The 25,008-nt window shown below is 36.4% G+C and overlaps 1 protein-coding gene across 7 annotated transcripts in view; it reads right to left on the minus strand.

Annotated features, from left to right (window-relative positions):
- Positions 1-57: 57 nt before the first annotated feature.
- ASPH (aspartate beta-hydroxylase) overlaps positions 58-25,008 on the minus strand; it is a 523,279-nt gene continuing 498,328 nt past the window's right edge. For all 7 annotated transcript variants that reach the window (XM_069100008.1, XM_069100007.1, XM_069100009.1 and 4 more), the window contains 3 exons: positions 20,210-20,301; positions 19,712-19,845; positions 58-3,989 (listed from right to left, as the gene is read on the minus strand). In XM_069100008.1, the coding sequence (XP_068956109.1) occupies positions 3,839-3,989; positions 19,712-19,845; positions 20,210-20,301 (377 nt within the window). In that variant the 3' untranslated portion in view covers positions 58-3,838. The remainder of the gene's footprint in view (positions 3,990-19,711; positions 19,846-20,209; positions 20,302-25,008) is intronic.

Consider the following 25,008-nt stretch of genomic DNA (forward strand, 5'->3'; position numbering starts at 1 on the left):
ACCAGCATTGAATTATTCATCCTGAGAACATGTTCACACAACTCTGGCTAGTTATAGTTTATTTATTTTGATACTTGGCTAACACTTTTCTGAACTTTTGTATCCTCTCTAAAACCATGTTGCATCACGAGGGCAGAAGACACACACACAATTTGGGAAAACAATTATTTCATTTTCATGACGTGATTTTCCACAGGCAGTCTATTAGCTCAGTCTGTATCTGTATAAAGGGGAATCTCATTGGAAACATTTTTTTAGTGATTAATGGAACTATTCAGATTGTTTCATTTAGGGCATGACAGCTAAGGAAAATGCTATGGAACCATTTAACCCCTTTCACTCCTGCCATCAGTTAAGGGCTGTAGACAGAGGGCGGTTCTGATGGCTGCTAGAGAAAGCAGACATTCAATTGAGGAGGAATACTTCCTCAGATGAATGAATGAATGGCTAAAAATGGGCATGTACTCCAAACAAAGGAGTAGAATAGAAATGCAGGACTGAAATGCCAAAGATCAGCTCACTGCTTTATTCGTTTTTGAAAAATCAATCCTACGCATTTGCTGAAATGGATATAGAGATAAAATAAAAGAAAACCTGTAAGAAATGATTTTGTGCCATGCATTTGCTACCCTAAATCAATTTTGCAATTTAGGTATCTTTTTCTCTTCAGCCACCTGCTCCATAAAGACATTCATCTATTTATTTGTACCATTATGTGGCATCATGTGTCAAACAGAAGGTATTTCAGTTAAGGATGAGCAGTACAGTGATATTTTAAATGAAAACATTTAGGAGGGCTAATGTTTTAAGCTGAGCAAATCATAGGGAAGACATAATGCAATAGTTCATGCTTCATTTTCAATTGGAATTAGTGTTTACTACTTTTATTCTTTACTAGAAAAAAATCATCAAAATCTATCAGTGTTTGCATTTGTAGCATACCAGACATTGCTACCGGTACAGAATAACAGAAAAGGATATTGTTTATGTGTTCTGGCCCAATCTTGTAAAAACCTCAAAACTGGGTACAAATCCTACCACCTCTGACGATTACTAGCTGTGTGACCTTGGGCAAGTCAACTTACCTTTCTGAGCCTCAGTTTCCTCATGTGTAAAATGAGGCTAGTAACACCTGCAGTACCTACCTCGCAGGGTCGTTATGAGGCTCAAAAGAAATAATGTATGTGAAGCGCTCTGGGAACTTTATAAAGCGCTATATAAATGTCGGTTGCTATTTTTATTTTTGCAAAAAAAAATCGAAGTAGAAAATGAAATTAAAATACAGCCACTCTGCCAACGCAGAGGTGTAAATAAAACCAGTTACTTTTGGGCAGCCATTCCTAATCACGTGCTGAAATCTCTTCATCTGTACTGTGACCCAATGACTTTTTTATACAATTATATAGAAAGATGAAGAAGAAATAAAAGCAAATCAGGGAGTCATTTTAATTGCTTGGGTTTATATATGTGACAATTGTTGGATCCAAGTTTTTAAAATGTCATTGAAGCCAATTAGTGCTATGTTTTAAAACAGTGAAAAGCTATATGCCTATTAAGTTGGCAGTCTCAACGTCCTGATTTAGAGACCTGATTTAAAACACTCAACCTACCATAGTGACCTAAGTTAACATGAGTTAGCTTGTAAATCTGTTTCTCTCCAAATCTCATGACATGAATGTAAGATGAACGTTCCCATGTGCATTTGCTCATTTGAATTTTCTGTACATGTATGCAATAGATTTACAAACAGGAACCAAAATCAACAAGAATTGACATGAATGTTAGTTACTATTACATGAGCATTGGATTGTACCGTCCTTCACTGTTGAGTCACTTCCCCTTGTTAAATAAATATTGAAGGACAAAAATGACTTTTTTCTTCCTGGTTTTTTTTCTTGATATTGGTCATTATTTTGGAGTTGCTGTTTCTCTAGTATTCTACACCTGTAATATGCTGTCCCTACCTCCCCCCACCAAAAAAAAAAAGGAAAAAACCACAAAATACTTGGTTTAGAAATGGAAGCAACTACACAGGAACCACCAAGTAAGTTCCCCATTACAGTATTGTCAGACTGTGCATTCTAGTTGGGGCTCCTTTCAAGGAAAAGGGATAAAACCTCCCCATTACCCCTCCAGTAGAACCTTTGTTCTTGGAACAGAAGAAATACGAGTAGTTTCGATATTGGAAGACAGCTAAAGAAGATGAGCCAGCAGCTACCTCAGTCATTCCTGTAATGAAAAGGCCGTGTGTTCTAGCTAACTTTCCACCAGGACTCTAGGCACTCAAGTTTATATTAAAAAAATGCCATGAATGTGGCATTTAATAAACAGTATTTATTGTTCATCTTGGCCCATGAAATAATATTCAGTGCATGATTATCATCACATTTTTAATAGAGAAATTACATTTCATACCTTTCAAAGGATGCATTTCATTCTTATTTAGAAACATTTCAAAATGTTTTATTTCATTAAAACTTTACTTAGTGATATGATTATCTATGGAGATTATTTTTTAAAATGTTATTTCTTTGTAATGTGCATTATTAAAAATTCACTCATGCAAACCTGATACTTATTTTAAGGCATTCCTTTTCATTTTATGTAGCAATTCTGTTCTAAGGCAAGAAGTTGGGAAGAGTGTTTCCAATTGTTTTAAAAAGGAAAGGATTTCTTATGATACCCTAATATTCAACAAAGATGCTAGCATTTTCCGATTCCTCAATAATTACCCTTTCCTCTCTGTCATCTTGAATAACACTATCAAAAACTTATCCATGAAAAATATAGCAGGAATCCTCTGAAGTAACAGGGAAGCATTCACTCATCCTCCATATGGATTAATACTGTGTAAAGATAAGGGATGGCTTGGACCCTGATTGTTAAAAGTGTCAAGACCCACAGGGCCTGGATCCATTTCCCTACCAAGCATCTGCCTAATCTTAGGAGATGGAAAATTTTATTATGAAAAAAACTTTTCTTAAAAAAAAATAAACCTAATTCTTGAACTATGTGAGAGTTATATGTGGCCTTTATAGGGCTCAATTTCAAATTATTACACATGGTTTTTCAATGACAAAACTTTTCTTCAGAGAAATAAACAACCTTCTCAGCTTGTCTCTATTATCAACACAAAGAGAGTGCTAGTCAGAAACCAGACCTCCAGGTAGAAGAAAAAAATAAACTGATAAAAGGGAGGTTGTTTTCATGTTTTGGTTTTTTTTTGGACAGAGCTATTGCTTTCTACTTTTTCCTATCCATCACAGTAGGAAAATAACATTTTCTCTCTCATGCCAGTTTTTTTATAGTAAAAAAAAATTAGAAAAGCAGAGGAAAACTCATCTTGATAAAGAGTACCCAAAGATAACAATACCAAACAGCTGGAAGTGAAGCCATTATACAGCTTGCAAAAAGAAAGAAAGAAAAGAATGTAGTGGTTCATAAAAATAAATGCTCTATGGTTGGCTTAATAGAAAAATACAATTACATTTAAAAATTACAAAATGATAACCATCCATTCACATTATCTACATTTCCTATCAACAAACACTGACAAATCTATTCTGGGAGCAAAATCTTTGGCTGGTAAGATCTCGTGTTTTCGACTTTAATGTTGGCATCAGAGCAGCCTGGAACAAAGAAGGGCAATTTCTAAATGAGCTGGAGTAGACAAATCATTCTTTCAGCATCTTCTAAACTTGAGCAGGCTAGCATTTTTGAGGCTGCAATTCCAGCAGAAGCATTAGAAGCTTCAGCGTTTGTGGTTCTGTCTACACAGCCACGTAGATAAAACAGCCAGTGAGGGCCTCCCTCATTTATGTTCTGAGCCTCCAACGTGTTAAATTGCAGGCAGACTTCGCCTTTGCTGAGGGGTCAGCTCCGGGTGCCATACATCCACAATGAAGATTAGGCGCAGGGACGTTGCATCCTGCCACACCTCATGTTCAAAGGAGTCATCAAAGATTAGCACTTTCCCTTCTTCCCAGTTCCTGTAAGAGAAAAACAAGACATTTTCTATTACAATCTTCCAAAGTTCAGGTATATGGATGAATGCTAGCTAATCAAAGCTCTTATGGATTTATGAAAATGAATTTTGGCATCAAAAGCATGATTTAATATCTTTGATGACCCAAACAGCATTACAGGAGTCAGTGGTTCTTCATTATAAACATTAATTCTTATTGTTCAGTATTATAGGTGAAGAAAGTACAGAAAATGGAGCTTAAGGTATAGTGAGACTGATATATCTTGGAAACATTTTTAAAAATAAATCTCTTCTATCAGAGATTTTAGTTAGCAGAGAGTTAAAAATTGGCCATTGGCCCTCCATAAAGTGCATAATTTTCCTATGAATAATCACATGACTGATGACTTTTTGTGAAAGCTCCCTGGCATGTTTCCTAGTTTTACATAGGCAAAGGATTATCCTTTTCAAGGGACAACCACATTATGCTATCCCATTTGGGAAAAGTACCACTGTACAGAAAGGCAGGCATTAAAAAATTATATTATTCTTTACCAAAACACAGTAACAGTAAGACCAGGTGTTTCCTAGCCATTGTTTTGTGTTCAGAACATAGGCACATTTCAAAACTCTTGTTCTATGTACTAATGGCATCCACATAGGAGATTTTAAAAATCAATGCCTTTCATTATTGGGTTGTTTCCCCATCAGCAACTGATACACATATGTTTAGAAAATACAAACCAAATTTAATGTTAACCTGAATAAAATATAATCAAGAAGTAAATGGAGGTAGGGAGAAGAGGAAAAATAATCTTGATAACAGAAAGAAAGAGCGCAGGATTTGGAGTTAGGAGACCTGATTTGAAATATGGGTCTGATCCTTACTAGCTGTGTGACCATGGACTTAATCTCCTGAGTCTCAGTTTCCCCATACAGATGGTACTACTTATACCAAGCCTGCATAACCTGTGGCCCATGGGCCACTTGTGGCATGCCAAAGGATTTCAGGTGCCCCACAAAAAATGTAAAGATCCTCTACATTTTTCACAGGGCACCCAAAATCCTTTGGTGGGCTGCTTGTTGTGCAGGCCTGCCTCATACATACCTGACTCTTCAGGCTGTGGTAGAACAATCCATTTTTAAAATGTCAAGTGAAAAGATGACAGATGTAGAGCTGAACCTCAAAAACCATCTCATCCAATTGTTTTGTTTTACAGTTGAGCAAACTGAGGCCCATGTAGGTGAACTGGCTTGCCTGAGGTCATAAGGATAATAAATAGCAGAGCTAGGATTCTAATCTAGGACCCTTACTCCAAATCCAGCATTCTTTCCACAACAGCACATATTTCCTCATCATTGTATAATCTAATCCAAACCCAAAACACAACAGAATTTTGGATTTTCTAAGTGACAGATTAAATTGAATTCAATAAGCATTTGTTGATTGATTAGTAGGTAGAAGGCACTGTGCATAGTGGTAAGGATACAAAGATAAAACACAAAATTTAGCCTCCAGTTAAATTGCATATTTTAAAAATATGCTTGGATTTTCTAAAACCAAATTTCATTATGGAACTAAGTTTATTATGTTGTATATGTTCTAATCAATTTAAAGCCTATTGCTAAAAATACTAAGTACTGGTTAGAAAATGCTGGCTGGGTATCAAGTTATTCAGTCATAAGATATCAGTGTTTTATGGCACAAGAGTGTGAACAGGGCTTGTGCCCTTTACATGTACAGCAAAGTGCTAAAAATTAAATGTTATGTCATACTTAGTAAATTTAAATATATATTTTTCAGAGTAACTGATAAATATGTTGTACACTCCTTGCGGGAAGAGATTATTTTGTTTCCCTCACTGTATCCCTTATAGTGTCTAACACAATGCTTAGTACAAATATCTCAATCAATCAATAGCTATTAAGTGACTGAAAGTGCCTCTAAAGGTAGGAGAAGGGATAAGGTGTTGATTTACCACTTCAGTTTCAGAGAGAATAAAATTTATGTCTTTGATAAAAGGACTAGGCCATGGAATAATAGCAAGCTAACCTACAAGAAAATGTCTATCACAAGTTACTCAAACAAAATTTCACATATGAAATCCAAATCCAAATGAAATCCCAAACCATTTTAAAACAAAGTCAAAGTGTGATTGTGGTGGAGTTTAAGCTCCTTGAGGGCAGGGATAGATGGAGACACATTTTGTCTTTGTGCTGAGCACCACTATCTTACATACTGCTGGTGTATCATCTATGTTTACCGGATCGCCCTGAAGAAAGGAAGAGAAGGAGCATGTGATTCTTGAAAGAGTCAGGAAACAACTTTTTTTCTTATTTTGGTATCACCCGGTGGACTAAGAAGTCCCTGATGATCCTTATAAAAGTAGGGCTATAAAAGAAGATGGGAACGAGGGAAAGAATCACAGGAATTTGGAGTTAAAAAGGGCCTTGGGTATTATCTAATCCAATGCTCTCATTTTAAAGATGAGTAATGAAGGCCAGGGATGGCAAATTACTTGTTCAGGTTTGAACAAATTACACACAGTGATGAAAATGATTAACGACAAAGAAAACAACAGAACCCAGGTTGCCTAATTCCTAGTCTAGTGTTCTTTCTACAATATTACAATGAATCCTTAGATGAAATTCCTATTAATTTTGTTGATCAACTCTTCAGATTGGCTTCAGTGTGTGTGTGTGTGGGGGTGTGGGTGTGTGTGCAAATACACACATAATATATAGCGTAATTTGATTAAGGGTGGATTTGTTTTTGTTTTCCAAATTTATTTTCCTTTTAAATTACATTTAGAAACCAAGGATGTATATGGTATGGATAGCCACTAACAGGGAACAGTTAGCAAGCTATGTATTTCTACCAATCTTTTGTTTACCTTTAGACCACAAACTCTGATCCAGTCCCCTAGCTCAGTATCATATTCCTCAACAAAAGGGAAAAAAAAACAAAACACATAGGGCCTCAGTCCTGGCCCATAAAGAATTACTCGGTTCATTGTTTATCAGTACTAGATAGGCAGATCTAAGTTAAGTACAGATCTGAGGGAGTTTTGGGGTGGGGGTAGCTTTTTTTAAAAATAAATTATTGTGTTTTCTTATTTTATATTAATTTAAAATGGATTTCTTAAAAAAATAAAATAAAATAAACTGTCAAGGTTAGAATCAAAACAGAAACCATTGCTTTTAGCTTTTCTGCTATTAACAATTACTTCTTTAAACTTCCCATATTTTTTGTTCCCCCCTCTCTAGAGAAATGCAATAGAGTGCTTCCCCCAGAATGAAAGAACCAGAGAATCTCTGGGATGGAAGGATCTTCAGGAGTCCAGTTAGAACCTGAACAAAAATCCCTCCCTCAAAATATTTATCCAACTTGTACCAGAAGGATTGCAGTAAAAGAGAATTCATGACCTTCACATATAATTCATTAAATGTGTTAGCCAGGTTTTCCAATGTATCAAGCCTAAACTGCTTCTCTGCAGTTTCTATCCATTGTCCCTAATTCTTCTTCCACAGCCATTCAAATTCTCCCTTTCAAATCTCTTCTCTATGCTAAATATCCCAAGTTTCTTCAGCTGATTTTCCTATGGTCTGATTTCATCTTAAAGACTTTCACCTTTCAGGTCTCCAAATTAGCAACGTTATCGTTGTTTGGTCATTTCTAAAGTATCTGGCTCTTTCTGACCCCTTGGGGTTTTCTTGACAAAGATACTGGACTGTCCTACCATTTCCTTCTCTGGCTCATTTTACAGCTGAGGAATTTGAGGCAAGCAGGGTGAAGTGATTTGCTCAGGGTCACAAAGCTAGAAAGTGTCTAGGCCTGCATTTGAACTCAGGCTCTCTGTCTCTAGGCCCAGTGCTCTGGCACACTGTGCTACCTAGCTGCCTCAAATTAGCAACATCCTTTCTGAAATATAGCATCCCAAACTAAACATAATGCTTAAGATATGGTTGGAGTAATGAGGAATATATTGAGACTATCACCTTTTACTTTCTGGACACTGTCTACCTCACCAGAGCTTTAAGCTAAATTTGTTCTTTTGGAAGCTGTCACTCTGTTCATTAATATTGTTTGGGGACCTCTAAATCATTTAGATTGTTTCTCCTTTCCTGTACTTTAAAAAAAAAATTAAATCTGGGGCGGCTAGGTGGCCCTGGAATTAGGAGGACCTGAGTTCAAATCTGGCCTTAGACACTTGACACACTTACTAGCCATGTGACTTTGGGCAAGTCACATTTGCCCTCCAAAAAGCAAAAAAATTAAATCAAAACTTTAAATTAACAAGCATCTTTGCCTCCTACTCACCTACTTCAATTATACAAAAATGTTGCTATCACTTTCCATTTTAAATTCATCACTACTCTGTACTTGTGCCATTGATTTTTTTTAACCAATTTGAGGAACAGAAAATAGGAAAAAGCAAAAGCAGAAAAATAAAAAGGGCAAAAAAAAAACCCCAACAAAAACAAAGCAATTATGGTGAGAAACGGTTGTGAGAGAAGCACTACTAGCTATTTCAGGTGTCCTGACACCTGACTCCTGTTTACTGAATACTGAAAAGGACCAAACAAAGCCCAAGAAGGTGGGTAGCATTCTTTCTTTACAAACTGATTTGTTTACTTATTTATTTTGCAGGGACACAAATAGTTGATAGCTTTCAAGAGGGATTAAGACAAATGGAAGACTAAAAATGAAATATAAATATTGAAAGGAGAAAACCATGATGTGGGAATTAAATTTCTGAACATACAGTTCCATTCCCAGGGAAAATAAGACAACTCAAATATACCCTGAACATGATTTTGGGGTTGATTTTTTTAAGGCCAAGAAAACTATATCACTCCATGTGTCCCGTTTGACTTGTGTCTGCCCCTTGTAAACTTCTCACATTGCCTCATGCACTCAATTCCCTTGTTTTGGGCATGGATAGCTTTTAAATGCTTAAACTGAAAAAAAAATTAAATCTTCATCAATTATCAGATGGAGCCCGATTTGCAAATACCCCAAAGTGCAGCACTTATTAGACTAGAAGATAAAAACACAGGACAATAAAATTCATCTAAATGCCTGACTGAAGTGGCTTGGAGAGGTTAAAGCAGAGGTCCATCTATCACCAGCATGGGAAAGCAAGAGGGCTTTACACAACAAAAGGAATCATAAAGATGTCAAAGGTCTATTATACCCTTTTTGGCCTAAAAAATAAAGGCTATCATTGAAATGCAAATAAATATTTTTCAGACCACTTAGTTTGTGAAAAAAGCTTCATAGATATGATTAAGTTAACATTCAAATTATGACATGGAAAGAGCCCCTTTGGATAAAAGAGCCCATGAAAACCATTGGAAGGGAGGCTTCCTGGGAACCTTTCCCAGCAGTTTTCATGGAGCAAATTCATTCAAGGCCTCAAGCAGGATTCTGACCCCACCAGGGATTATTTGGGCTTTTCCAAAACTTATTTCTAGAATCTCATGTGTTGAAGAAAAAAAAAACCTACTCCGATTTTGTAAAATGATAGCAGAAAATTTACTCCCAAGATTATATAACATTATAAAATCCTACTGTTTATCAAATTACAATAATTACAATTAAAAGTAATTCTGGAAAATACCTACTTGATAATAAAAATTTTGTTGTGCAATTAGCACTGATATTAATAATACTAAGTAATGACACCAGGTGCTTAACCTGTCACCCAAGGAACTTGGGGAAAAAAGCATGCTAATAATCTTTTAAATAATGTTTTGTGGTAGATCAAAAACAAACAGGTATTTTCTACTCATTTTGTTAAGAAAAAAAAAAAACAAGGCTCAAAAAACGTGAAATGTCTATAAATGCAGTGTCAGTCAGTGGTGGAATTGGAAACAGACCCCAGGACTACAAACAGTATGGATCACAAGGCATAGAAGGCAACCCAAAAGACCCTCAAGTTTTACATATGAGTAAACTGAAGCCCAGACATGCAAAGACAATTATTAAAGATCAAACTGCTAATAAGTAGCAGGAATAAGGTTTGGACTCAGGTTTTCATCCCTCTAAACCCAAAATTCTTTCTCTGTACCACTCACACAGTCAGCAACCCCTATATTCTGCACACACATATAAAGCCTCAACAGCACCACTTTGGCAGGTGGTTTAGCGTCACCAACTCAGACTATCAACTGATCAGATTCCCTTAATTGGGCACTCATCACCCAGGGCCCCTGTCCTCAACCCTGTTATGTGAACTAATAATGTAGCATCTTAAATTAAAAGTCTAAACAAATTCATCCATAGAATCATATGGTCTCCCTATAGAAACCTTAGCTCCAGATAACTATTAACACGTTGGATAAAACGGACTTTTGGGGTTAGTTAGTGGAACTTAACCATCAGTTCTGATTCTCTTGAAGCTTTCCTCTCCCATTTTGCTGTCTGCAATTGTTTTCTCCCTACCTATCAGAGCACTTGACCCATCGTGTGCTGTTGCTGTCTTCTTTTTTTGTCTTATCTCCTCATCCATGAATAAACTATGTGAGAGCTGGGCCTGTATCTTATCTATGTTTAGATCACTCTTGCTGCCCTGTGTGTTTCAAGGTATGCACTTAATAAATGTTGAATTAGGGGTGAAAAAGTTTAAAGTTTCATATTACAGACTTAAAATAAAACCACAAACATCACTAGTATCTCTAGAAAAGCAACAACAAAATACAGAAAAAATCTAGTAGAAGGGGAAATCCTATGAAAATACATAAAATATTTGGAAGTCACTCTAACAAAGCATACTTAATATTTATATAAATACAAATATAAAATGCCTCCTAAAAATGAAAAAAAAATACCTTAAATAACTGGAGGCATATCAAGGGCTCATGGTTATGCTCTGTTAATATAATAAAAATGATAAAACTAAATTATTTTAAATAATTAGAGTAATATCAATCAAAGTGCCAGGAGGCTATCTTATAGAGAGCTATAAACAAAGTAACAACAAAGGTCATTTGGAGGAACCAAAGATCTAAACTTTCAAGGAAAATAATGGAATTAAAGAGGAATAGTAGTTCCAGACTTCAAGTTATAATGCATAATAGTAATCATCAAAACTATTTGGTTTTTAAAAGGGAAAAAAAAGGAAATCAGTGAAAAAAATAGATAAGGAGGGGCGGCCAGGTAGCACAGCGAGAAAGAGCACTGGCCCCAGTGTCAGGATGACATGGGATCGAATCCGGGCTCGGACACTTAGCACCCACCCAGAAACACCTGGACGTGTAACCTTGAGCAAGTTACTTAACCCCGATTGCTTTAAAAAAAAAATAGATAAGGAAAATAACTGTCTCTGAGAAAACTGAGACTATAAATTACTTGAGGAACAAAAATGTCCTATCTGATAAATTGTTCAAGAAATTGAAAAGCAAGTCAGCAGAAATTAAGCTTAGACAAATGTCACATTATATGCCACAAAAAGCTAAAAATGGAAACGTGGATCAAATATTAAAAGTCCCACCATGAAAAAAAATTAAGAGAATCAAATAAAGTATATTTCACAGCTATGATGTGAATTACTAACTAAGAGATGATGGTAATCATAAAGATGAAATTGAAAATTCTGATTATGTTACATTGGAAAAATTGTACCAACAAAATCAAGGCAACTAACATAAGAATGGAAGCTTGATTGGGGGGGAGGGGTGGTAGGAGGTAACTTTGCATCAAATATCTCTGATAAACGTCAGATAGGATAACAACTGAGCTTGTAATTTCGTTGTTGTAGGGAGATCCTGATGAGGAACTTACTCCACCAATGTAGTCTGGCAACTTCTCTGCCATTGATAGTCTTAGTTTGAATACTGAATGGCTAAATGACTTGCCAAAAGACACAGTGTGAGTCTTTGTCAGAAGCAGGACTTGAACCTTAGCCTTAATGGCTCTGAAGCCAGCTCTCTACCATTATCCCACTCCACCCTTCCTAAGGATTTGATTTACAGGATATAGAGGAAACTAACATAAGTGTGAACTACACATTATTTTTCAGTGGCAAGTGGTCATAAGTTATACATAAACAATTTTTCAAAAGAATTGCAAACTATTAACAACCTAATGAAAACTGCTCCCAAATCTTCATAAATATGAGAAATACAAATGAAAACAACTCTGAGGTTTTACCTCACATGCTGCAAATAGGCAAAGAATAAAAACAAGTTGGAATCGTCAATATGGAATGGTTGTATACAGATATGCTCACTAATAAATTGTTAGAGTTGTGAACTGGTCCAACCCTTCTGAAAAACAATTAGAAAGTGTTCTAAGAAAGGAAGTAAAATTTCCATGTCCATTAACCTGAAGCTCCCAATGACTAGGCATATTTACCATGGAAAATAAAAAGATACTATATTCAAGAAAATACTCCTAGAAACACTCTCCTCCCCCCCAACTGTTATTACTTTTTGTAATAGCAAAGAATTGGAAACAAAAAGAAATGGACTAGGGAAATGGCCAAATAAATTGTTGTACATGACAGTAATGGAGTACTCCTGTGCTTAAAAAAAAGTATTAATATGAAGAATGCAGAGATGCACAGGAAGATTTATATAAACTGATGCCAAACAAAGAAAGAATCACAAAAGCAAGTTTTACTATGATTATAAAAATAATATGTTAACTATCACAAGTTAAGCAATTCAAAAATAACAACAAAATCAAAGCTGAAAGTTCTGAAATGATAATAAATAAGCTCAAGTCCCCTCCTCCCCCAAACAGATTTGAGAATGTACTTTCCTCTCCCCCTTTTTTGGGCAGACATGCTGGACTATCAGTGTTGAATGCTGTATATAATGTTTGAGTTGGTTGATATATAGGTTTATTTTGCTAGGAAAAAAAGAGCTATACAAAATTCCTTAAAAATATAGTTATTTATAAAATTGGAAAGGTTTGAGAATAGGGTAGAGAAAAGAAGACTGGTGCAGTTAAGTAGTAACTGGTTTCCTGGAACTGTCCTGGCTGGCCAGTGGAAAAGCAGGTACCATTAGTTAAGGCAGAGACCAGTATTAAGGGGGAGAAATTTTTCCTATATTCTCTCCCCAAAAGTGGCTGGTGAGAAAGGACTACAAATTCCATGCTAGATCCCATTCCATTAACCCATGAGGCTAGAAGGGGCATACAAAAGCCAGCAGAAGCATGATTATAATTTAAAGTTACATTCAAATTTTGGACAAAGTTGATTGAGAAGAAAAATGGGCAACGAAGATTTAGTCCAATCTGGCATATATAAGGAAAGTACTTGGACTGGGTATTATAATTATAGAAGATTGCATATGGTGAATGTTGGTTCTATTGTATTTAGCTAGTATGCCATCCCTTACAGTATCAAGTGCTTCAAGAAAAAAAGGTCATATCTATTCAATCTATTTTGGATGAGATTTTCTCCTTATATATGCATGTGAAAAACTTTATCAGTTTCTATTTCATCAAACTCTGAAGGTGTCAGAGAAAAAAAAAGTGTTACTAATCAGTAAACACACACACCCATGCACGAATTTTTCAAAAGAAGCTAATCTAGAGAAAAAAACAAAAAAGCAAAACAACGATCATTATGGTCTGTAGCTGTCTCCATGCACACTCTGGGCTCCAATGAGAGTTGTGGTGACTGCCATGTCATTATGAGAGCAGATGCTGGGATTTTTCATGGAACATAGCCAATATTCTGCAACTTCAGGGAACCCATGAAAAGAAGAATAAATTAATGATTTTAGTTATTTATGGCTTGCACAATAAGATTCTAAAATTATGAGACTGATTCTATCTTCTTGGCCCCCTTATAAAATTTTTAAAAAGTGACTGCCAGCAATATTCTGTGATAATTGAACAAATAAAACTGGTTTTGAGTAAATGTTTCCAAATGAGGGAAATTTCCATAAAGGAGAAGAGGCACAAATGCAAAACCTTTTCAGAACATGCCTGTCAGCATGTGGTTGATTCTCCTTTAACTATTAGATAAACAGATCCCAGAATGAAATAACTCATCTTTCCTGTTTTTCCTCTACCACACTTCTTTGAAATATATGTTCATTTCTCTTTCTCATTCAAATTTTGTCTATTTTTCATTAGCAGTCTTTTTCTTCTGATGGCCCAGCATTGTTATATACCTTCTCTAGCCTTACTAATAAGTTCTTTCAGATTCCCACAGTTTTAATAATTTTTGTTCCTCCCCAAGAGAGTTATTTCACTCTTATTTGAGATAGAAAGAGAAAACCAAAAAACCAAACAAATTAAAGGTCAACTAAAGGAGTTTGGGATTGGACATGAAAGAAGGACTAGGTTTATATTTATGCAAACAAAAAAAGCACTCACTTGAAAGAAGAGCAGACATACTTAATGGAAGAGAAAACAAACCTAGAAATTATAGTCCTGAATATAAAAGGGATTAAATTCCTCAATTAAAAGAAAAATAAGAAAGAAATGGATAAGAAATCAAACCTCAAAATTTTCTGCAAACAAAAGTACATAATACACACATATATGTACATAGAGAGAATAAAAATTACAGCAAGGAGCAAAATGTATCATGCTTTAAGTGAGCCTAAAAATGCACTCATTATCTCAGATAAGATAAATATAACATTGTATAAAGTCAAAAGAAATAGCACAACTACATTATTCTTAAAGTACTATAGATAATGAAAAGAATAACAACATTAAGTTTATATGCACCACATGGCCTATTGGTTAAGTTCTTAGAAGAAAAGGTAGAGAAAATGCAAAAAAGACACATAGAGTAGTACAATAATAGCATGAGACTCCAATATCCATCTCTCAGAACTGGATAAATCCAACAAAAAGATGAAGTGAAAGAACTGTTCATTTGCCTGAAACAGTTCTAGAAATGCGAGTTATAGTAATAAGACAATCAAAGATATAAACATTGGCAAGAGGGGGACAAAATTATCACTATCTACAAGTGACAACAATGTAGAAACTAACTGGTGTGATTAACAGTTTGCACAAGTTTGACTTACAAAAGTCAAAAGCATCTCTATACAGTACTAACATAATAAAAAAAAATTCTATTTCAAACAACTATAAAATACATATAATCCAAGGAAGTCAAACACAGAAAGAGAAGTCTACTATATACCAATATATTTAGAGCAGTACTCTGTGTTTGGGGGAAGGCTAAAAAAAAAAAAAACACAAACTATGATATATGAGTGAAAAGACTATTACTATACCATAGGAAATTATTAATTTGAGGATTTATAAGATTGATACAGTGTGAAAAATCAGAACCAAGAAAATAATACACATGACTACAATGTAATGAAAAGATCACCCTAAGAAGTCAAACTAACTATCTGAAAAGCTAACATATCTCCTTTTTCATCCTAAAGAGACGGGGGAGAGAGAGGGGTAAATCGGGACAGAACACTGTATATTCTGCCAACTGCAATCACTGTGTAGATTTAATATTCTTTGTCACATGGGGAACATTTAATCTGGATTGAGTGTGTGTGTGTGTGTGTGTGAGTGTGTGTGTGTGTGTGTCTGTGTATGTAGGGGAGGGTTGAAATTTCTGTGATGTAAAGCCAAAAGATATCAGTGAAATGTATATTTCAATAAAAATTAATTTTATTTTCTCTTAATTTTCCCTGGCTCTATCACTAACATAATGGCAGTGCTTTGCTTTCTAGCCATGTATCACTTTGGCCTGACATCTTGCAATGACATTTCTACAGGCAGAAACACTGAATACACAGGAGAGGTGTAAGCTTATAGCTCATTCTATTAGCATGTTTCAATCATATTTTTAGAGGAAGCCTCTTGCAGAAATGGAATGATGATTTCCTTCCTGGAATTATTCAAGGCTAGCTTTCACCACTTCTACAGTCAATTAAGGTGACAATTAAATCCAGCCGTGTTAGTGGTATGGGACTCAACAGCTTCAACTTCATTGGGACCAAACTGGAGATCACCAACTCATTTTTTTATATGAACCAGAGTATATGGCAAGCATCTGGTGACAACTCTGCGAACTTGAATACAATTCTCCAGCCAAGAAGAAAAAGACTGCTCATCTGCCATTTCCAATCTTCTGCCAATTTCAATAGGTAAACACACTCAAAAAACTATTTTATTTATGGAAATAAAATACTGGGAAACTTGTATGTTTCTCAGCCAATAAAGGATGTGCACTTAATATCTGCAGTGGTGTGGACTGTGGTGATGGAATATTTAAATAGGCCATAAGCCTGCAGGAATCCTATCACCTTTGAAGAAATAGCAATCAGATTATTACTACCTGAGAATGCCAATCTACAAATTGCTACAAATTGCCCACTGTTTAGGCCTTTGAGGACCTCTGAAAAATTGCTTTCTATTACCCACTGATTCTTCTGTGTGTATGTTTTGACACCAATCCTGTTTCAACAAAAACAGCAAGAAACTTCCAGATTTCAAGCCCTTCTCTCCCATCTTCAGAAAGTGATAAATATACTATCTCGTTCTGATAGCTTGCAGTTCTCTCTCAGTAAATATTACACTGAATTTGATTTATTTTTTGGACAATATTCTCTCAAAATAGGCACATTTTCCTCATCATAAAGTGTGTACAAGAACCATCCTTAATAATAAGCATAACTCAACAGTGAATGCTGATGATGATGAGGGGCAATAATATTCCCATACTATGAAGAGGATGCTTTAGCATTTTTTCATATACATGACCACACTGATAAAATATGTAGAAAGGTAGCAAGCACAATGATCATTGGCATGATTTCAAAGCAGAATTTTTGCAAATTTTTTTTTTACCAGTAGATCCTCATAAATTAGTGAACTAGGTTAACAATGTCATTCATATCTTAAAGTACAAACTGAGTAATGAAGACATCAAATTTCTTGTTTATTGTTACAATCAGTGTGAGTGGCAGGGTTAGGACTTACCAACCCTTATTCCCTTACAAGGATATAAATTCAATTTGACTATTTTTCAAACTACATTTGGGGGAGTAGTTATTTCCACTTCCCATATAATCAAAGGGTATTTACTGACTATGTACTATGTGGGGTAGGTGCTCTAAGTGGGACAGAAGAGGAAGGAAAGGAATTTATAATGTAGCAGGAGAGACATGGTGAATACGCATGAATCAAAAGGAAATAATACAAGCCAGTGTATAATTAAATTTGACGCTGTGTGATAGATCAGAATAAGTATTATAAGCATTCAGAAAAAGTAGAATTTACTTGTAAGTGTACCCCAAGGATCTGTCCTGGACCTTCTTCTCTTCTCTGCCTATGCCTTCTATCTTGATGGTCTCCTCATATACCATGTATTCAACTAACATTACTAAGCAGATAATTCCCATATCTATACAGTGTGTCCCAAAAGTCTTGGTACAGTTTAAACCCTAATTTCTCTCCTGAGCTCCAGCCTTCCATCACCAAATACCTATTAGACAACAATGCAGAAATGTCCCAAATGCCTCTCAAATTCAATGGATTTAAAATTAAACTCATTTTTTCCCCCTCTGAATGTGCTCATTTTTCAAAATTTGCCATACTGGTTAATAAGGACAGTATAATAGCCTCTTAAAACTGGTATCCCTGCCTCTACTTGTTTCTCTATGTAATCCATCTTCTACCTAACTGCCAAATTTATATTCCTAAAAAGAGATTTGACTATGTTACTACTCTATTCAAAAAAGTCAGTGAATCCCATCCGCCTCTAGCATATAATACAAAATCCTTAATCTGTGTCCCTTCACAAAGCCACTATTTTGGTATAGAAAACCAGGGATGGGGAACCTGCAGCCTTGAGGCCAGTCCAAGTTTTACAGAACAAATCCTTTTATTAAGGCTATTTGTTCTATGAAGTTTGGCTTCAGTCAAAGGGCTGCACTTGAGGACCTAGAGGGCCACTTGTGGCCTTGAGGCCACAGGTTCCCCACCCCTAGATCCTCTTGCCTGGACTTGTAGTTGCCTCCAAATTAGTCTCCCTACTTCCAGTCTTTCTCCTCTCCAATCTTTCCTCCGGACAGTTGCCAAATCAATCTTCCTAGACGCAGGTTTGTTCATGAGGAGTCTTCATTAGTTCCCTATGTCTCTGCCAGCTCCTCAGATAAAAGTCTTCCCAGGCTGATCTTGGCCTCTCCAGAGGGATTTCACATTACCGCCTCCCACACTCTACACTACATCAAACAACTTTGCTGGCTGTTTCCCATAATGGACATTCTGTCTCCTGCCTTTGTCCTGATTGCCTAAAATGCATTCCCTACTCATCTTCATCATTTAGATTCCTAGCTTCCTTGAAGGCTTTGCTCAGCTGTCACCTCCCACGGAAAGCCCTTCTTGATCCCCAAGCTGTTAGTGTTTTCTCTCTCCTCAAATTATTTATTTGTCTGTGGACATATTGTAGTCCCTGGCAGGAGGTCACTCTTTGAAGGCAAGGTCTGTTTTATATTCCTGCTTTTGTACCTCCAGAATCTAGCACAGTCCCCTGCTCTGAGCAGCTGCCTCAAAACTGTTTGTTTCACTTAATATGGATTTCATAGAGAAGGACAGGTTTCAGTTAAACAGACAAGGATGAGTATCGATTGGAGTAATTGGAAGGAAGTTCACTCCAGGGGAGGGGGCCAATTTGATTGAAAGTAAAGATGTGGGTTTGAATGTGGGGAACAATTGGGGTAGTCAGGAGACCATGCTGACCACTGTGGTGCACAAAATCATGGCCTTCATTTCCTTAAAAAAGAGGAACTTTCGTAATCAGTTATGGAAGTATATCTACTGTTAGGCTGGGAATTCTAGACAGAAATGGAGCTGTCCCAATACACATGATCAACCATATCAGAGTGCCCTTGCATAATATATTTATTATGTGTATTTTATGCATTTATGCATTATGTGTATATATGTACACATATATGTATATAATAGGTATTTTAAAGTAATCTTTTTGGTGTTGTAGACCTGTAGGACAGTGTGTCAACCTAGGTATCCTATCTTGGAATTATGTTAAGTGCATAAAACAAAACACATAAGATTACAAAGGAAACCAATTATTTCAAAATCCAGCTATAGAAGAACTGATAAAAAAGATAACACGTACATGGAACTCAAGTGAAGAATCCCTAAAACCCAACCCCTTCACATTGCAATTTTACAGATAAGGAGGAACCTACCAGGAGAGGTGATGTGACTTATCCCAGCTCACAAAGTGAGCTGCTGGCAAAGCTTGGAGGAGAACCCAGGTCTACTCATTCTTTTCCCAGGATTCCTTAAAGCACCACACCATGGAAAGTTTAACAGAGAGGAAACTGCTTAAGAAATTTTAGACTGATGGGCTTAGTTAATATATAAAGTAGTAGGGCACAGTAGATACTGACTGCTCCGGAATTGGATTCTGGTGCACACATAGCTGTGTGACTGCAGGCAAGTTACTTAATTCCTCTGACCCCTGGTTTCCTCATATATAAAATGAATATTATGATATCTCTAAGTATCTACCTCACCAGTAATAAGAGGACTACATAAATGGCTGACATTTAGCTGTGCAACTGACTTAACCTCCCTAGGCCTCAGTTTCTGTATCTGTAAAATGGGGGGAGGAAAACTGATAGACTCAATGACCTCTAAGGTTTCTTACTTCTCTAAATCTTTGATAAATTGAGAGTTATTTTAAACCATGAAATTATTAAATAAAAATCCACCCTGGAAATAAACTAAGATCTCTTAATAGAGAATGAAGTAAAAGGAATAAGGTTTACCTGGTCTCCTGGGCACAACGGATCTTACAGCCTTCCTTGGGTATCACTAGACCCAGATGCATCCTCAGTCTACAGTTTGTAGGCCCTGTGTGAGGCCAGACATGAGTGCCTGGGTGCATGACAGAATATTTGATCTGCAGGGAAAAAAAAAGATACACTCTTTTTCATTGCAGCTTCTTCATTCAAACATTTGTCAGGAGGCAGAAGAATTGCCAATCTGAAGTGATAGACCTATTTGGGAAGACCTGGGTTTTCTATCTGCACTTTATTTCTGAGGTGATTAAAACTAATCACTCACATTTTCTAAAAAGTCAGAGAAATACAATGTTTTTGAGGCTCATTTTTTTCAACTATGTGAAATTCTGGCTCATTAAAACTAGTATGAAAAAAGCAGCTTTCAATAAAGCAAAGAAATTCAACCATCCATTTGAAAACATTAGAGTGATCATGTATTTGCTACCTCCAGACTCTAGCAATACCGAAAATAGTCAGAAATACCTGTCCTCTTCTGCACCCTGTCGTTTCTGGAAATTTTTCTAGTAAAGCACAGGTTTTTGGAGCTCCTCTGCAAGCATTTTCATTTTTTCTTCCTAGACAGATAAATTATAAATGCATTGTTAGGAACATATTGCAAAATATTTGTAATGCATGTGGTTAAGACCATTGATAGATCTCTATATTCTTATCCTTGCTTAATCAATGAGAAACCAGAAACCCAAGATGGAAAAAATGTCCATCCCAAACCAAGGACAAATGGACAGAACGAGCATCATGGACAGAATGGACATCGATGGGTAGATGGAATCAGTGCACAGAATGTAGTGTTTAGTATCTGGACTATATACATATACCCAGGCTGTTTTAGTGAGTATGTACGTGCTGGAATACTTAAAAACAAAACAAAACAGCTTATACTGTATGACTAACTTAAAAGTGCATTTTTCTAAGACTAGGTTAAACTCTGATGACTAAAAGAAGGTTGGAAATAATGACGCATAAAGAAAAGTCAAACAGATTGTATTTGATTTCATAGAGAAATAAGTTACTGTCCTCATACCCATTCCTAGAGTCAATAAACATTTATTAATTTCCTAGCATATGCCAGGTACTATACTAAGTGCTGGGGATATAAAGAAGGTTAAAAAAAAACAGGTCTATGCTCTCAAAAAGCTTATAATATAATAGGGAGAGAAAAACACATAAACAACTATGTACATGATATATGCCAGATAAACTAAAGATTAACTTGGAAGGAAAACAATAACATTAAGGGAGATTGGGAAAGGTTTCTCATAGAAGGTAGAATTTTACTGGGGCCTCAAGAGAAAGCAGGAAAGTCAGAGAAGAAATGAAGAGGGAGAGCAAAGAGGAACACCCTGAGGGGTGGCCAATGAAGTTCCCAGAGTCAGGAGATGCTATGTCTTATGTGGGGAGGGGAAACTGGGCTGAAAATGGGTATTTTTAAGGAAAAAAATGTTTTAATTAAATTTCTTTACAAAAGAACTCAGCATGTAATAGACTTTAGACCTCTGTATTATCATTAGGAGGGTATCACTTAAATAAATTCCAAAGTAGGGAATAGGGACCAAAGGGAAGTCAAACAGCCGAGTTTCTGCATATAGATTAATGGTGAATTTAACAGTATTCTGAGAAGGGGTCTAATGGCTTCACCAGACTGCCAAAAGTAATCCATGATACAAAAGAGAAAGGAAACAGGTATTAATTGTTTCATATGCTCTAGGCATTGTTCTAATGTTAAGAATCCCTGTTCTAGAGTCAATAAGAAGTCAGTGATGCTTCTCAAGTGTTTGTGAGGGGGGGAGGGGGGAGATGAAGGTGTTATACCAGAGCTGTACTTTAGAAATATCACTTTGGTAGAAGTATGGAGGATGGTTTAGAGAAGAGAGAGACCAGAGGGAGAGAGAGACCAATTAGGAGGTAAATGAAATAGTAGAGGAGAGAGCAGATGGGAGGGAGGGCTTGAATTATGGTAGTGGTTATGTAAGCAGAGAGAAGGGTAGATGACAGAGATGTTGTGGAAGGAGCACTGATAAAGATTTAGCAAATAACTGGATATGAAGGGTGAAAGCGAAAGAAGAATCAAGTATGACTAGACGACAAGGTTATTACCCAAGTGACTGGAAGGATGGTGTTCCTGATAGAAAGAGGAGACTAGGAAAATACAGATATTCACTAACAGACAACTGGGTAGGGAACTATACATACAAGTAGAGATGCATGAAATATAAAACACAGGTTTCCAAAAGCAGAAAGACAGGAGAACTTGAGTTATCTACACTGGAAATGACACAATCCAGATAAGCACACACTCTAAATTCCAGCTGTATAAGGAAATAGAATCAGAAAGTAAGAGAGAGGACATATTGGGATTATATTATGGACATAATTGTTATCTGGGAAGGTTTTAGTTTTGTTTTGAGAAGAGTTTTGAAGGTAAGCATGCTCTGATTTGACCTAACTTTGTAATTAATCTCAATTATCAGCTCATGTCAGTAGAGAATATGACACATAAAAAGGTTTAGACACAGAAGAAATAGGCATAAGTAACTCCTAATTGGGAGTAATGACAAGATCTTAGTTGAACTAAACTGCATAATACTCAGTTTAGTAGGCAATGAAGTCAACAGGTAACTGAATGACCAGTTTTGCAGACCTTACAGCTATGATACAAGCAATCAAATAGCAACTTTCTGGAACAAAGATGAATTTTTATTTTTACTTACAAAAATTTATAAATTACAAAATTTAAGAGTTAGGAGGGACCTTTCTGGCCCAACACAGATCCCTTCCATCCAAAGAATGACTTCTACTATATATCTAACCCAAAGTATCTTTGCTTGAAGATTTCTAGTAAGGGTAGGACACAATACTTCCTACCTTTCTATTTCTGGATAGTTCAAATTATCAGGGAATTTCTCTTGATACCAAATCTAAATTGGCTTCTTTGCAACTTCTACCCATTACTCATATAGTTCTGTCTTCTGGGACCAAAGAGAAGAAGTCTAATTTCTATTCCAGTCAGTTAGCCAATAGCCAACAAGCAATTATTAATGGTTTGCTATGTGTAAGGCACATGTGTCTTCCATATGACATTTCTTCAATCACTTTAAATGTCCCTCTCCCCGACCCAAGTGTCTTCTTCTACAGGCTAAACATTCTTCAGTTCCATATCACACCCCTTAAATGGAATGAACTTGAGGCTCTTCACCATCCTGACCACTCTCAACTGAACATCTCACTCCTTCTGAGTTTTGCTTCTCTTAATTTTATTCCAATGAATGGAAATTCCAATGATATGGTCAGCTTAAATAAGATCCATATGGTTAACACTTGTATAATCATTTAAGGCTATTTCCATCTGCTTTCTAAACAGATAAATGCTCAAGATTTACTACATAACAGATACACATGGGACAACCAACCATCTCTGACTGTTCAACACAGGACCCAAGCTTCACTTAACAGCTTGCCTGAATAGCACTACAACTCTGAAAATGTCCTTCTGCTAAATCACCTACAGGCTCAACCATATGGACAGCCTTTGGAATGCATGGAAAGCCAATGCTTAACGAAAGAAAGTTCACAATGATTTAAGCAGGAATCCTTGTGCAAAATGACATTTATTGTTCAGGTCATTCTATATGCTCCATTAACAACTGAAAATTTCACTGAAGCCAAAGAGAGATTCATGCCAAGGGGGTGGCTCAGAAAAATTTCATGTAGATGAGTTCTTTTCTGAAATTTCAAGTTACATCTGATTGAGACTGCTTCTAACACACATCCCTCCCAGTCATCATTCTGTTCCTGGGGTACAATTAGCTTTGAATGTGACTCACTGTATTTGAATGAAATTAAATCCAACTTGCTATAGTTGGTTGCAGAGAACTTGACAGAGAAAAGGAAAAATTTCAGGTCATAAAAAGGTGCTTTATTCCTTCTCTCCCTTTCCCTCTACCTCCTCAAGAGGTCAAAAGATGTTGCATCAGAGGATTCTGAGAAGATGGTGGAGTAGGTCAGAAAATTCCAAGCTCTCAAGATTTCCCCCCACAAGAGATAAAATAATGCCTCAGGATGAACATAGAGCAGTAAAAAGAAATAAGAGTAAGGGTTCAACAGAGGTCCTCCTGGGACAACAGGAGAGGATCTGAAGAAAAATCCAGGAAGAAGTTTGGTCCCTGTGAAAATAAACACCTCCAAGCTAGGTTCTAGGTCCCCTTAAACAACAAGTGGCAAGTCCTAGGGATAGCTGGGTTGGGAGGCTGCCTCAGCCCTAGCCACGAGAACTTTTACCCTGGCATAGTGAGGGGAGTTGGGCATCTGAGCCAAGGAAGATCAAGGGAACCTCTGCTGACAAGGAATGGCAGACCCAGCTGTGCTGTGGAGAGCAGTGGGGGCAAGAAGGAATCAGAACACACCCAGTAAGGGCAGAAGCAGGGGAGCAGGGTCAGCACTGGCTGTGGGCACTTACAGGAGGCTGGGGTTCTTGGTTTCAGTATCAGGCCTGAGAGGAGAACTGAAGAACTAAGGCCAGAGGCACCATACCCCAGGAATTGAATAGAGATAAATACAAAAATAAAGCTATCACTACTACCAAAAAAAAATAAAATAAAATAAACAAAGGCAAAAGAGAAAGAACCGAACGATAGTACTATGGGAATAGAGAAGACTGAGTTTCATCTTCAGAGGAGGATACTGAAGCAAAAAACCTTCTTCCAATCCAAAGAGTAATGTCAAATGGCTACCTCCCCCCCAAAAAAAATTCATAGTAGAACTTAAACAAGACTTTAAAAATCAAATGAGAGAGGCTGAGGAAGAAATATGTGTGTGTGTGTCTATATATATATATATATATATATATATGTATAAACAGTCCAAGAAAAACAAGATTATGAAAAGAAAAGCCAACCAATTAGAAAAGGGGATCCAGAATCTTAAGGAAGAAAATGATTCCTTGAAAATTAGAATTGGGTGAGTGGAAACCAACGAAGTTATAAGAGATCAAGAAATAGTAAAACAAAATATAAATAATGAAAAAATAGAAGAAAAACTAAAATATCTTATAAGAAAAACAACTGATGTGGAGAGCAGATCAAGAAGAGAAAACATAAGAATAACTGGACTACCTGAAAGCTATGATCAAAAAAATAATCTTGATATAATAATACAACAAATAATTAAAGAAAGTTGTCCTGAAGCATTAGAACAAGAGATTAAGGGGCGGCCAGGTAGCACAGCAAGTAAGAGCACCGGCTCCAGTGTTGAGAAGACCTGGAGAT

The sequence above is a fragment of the Petaurus breviceps genome, unplaced genomic scaffold (assembly GCF_028583685.1).
Source record: "Petaurus breviceps papuanus isolate PSGF00001 unplaced genomic scaffold, PetGlider_PUasm1.0 38, whole genome shotgun sequence".
NCBI classification, from domain to species: domain Eukaryota; kingdom Metazoa; phylum Chordata; class Mammalia; order Diprotodontia; family Petauridae; genus Petaurus; species Petaurus breviceps.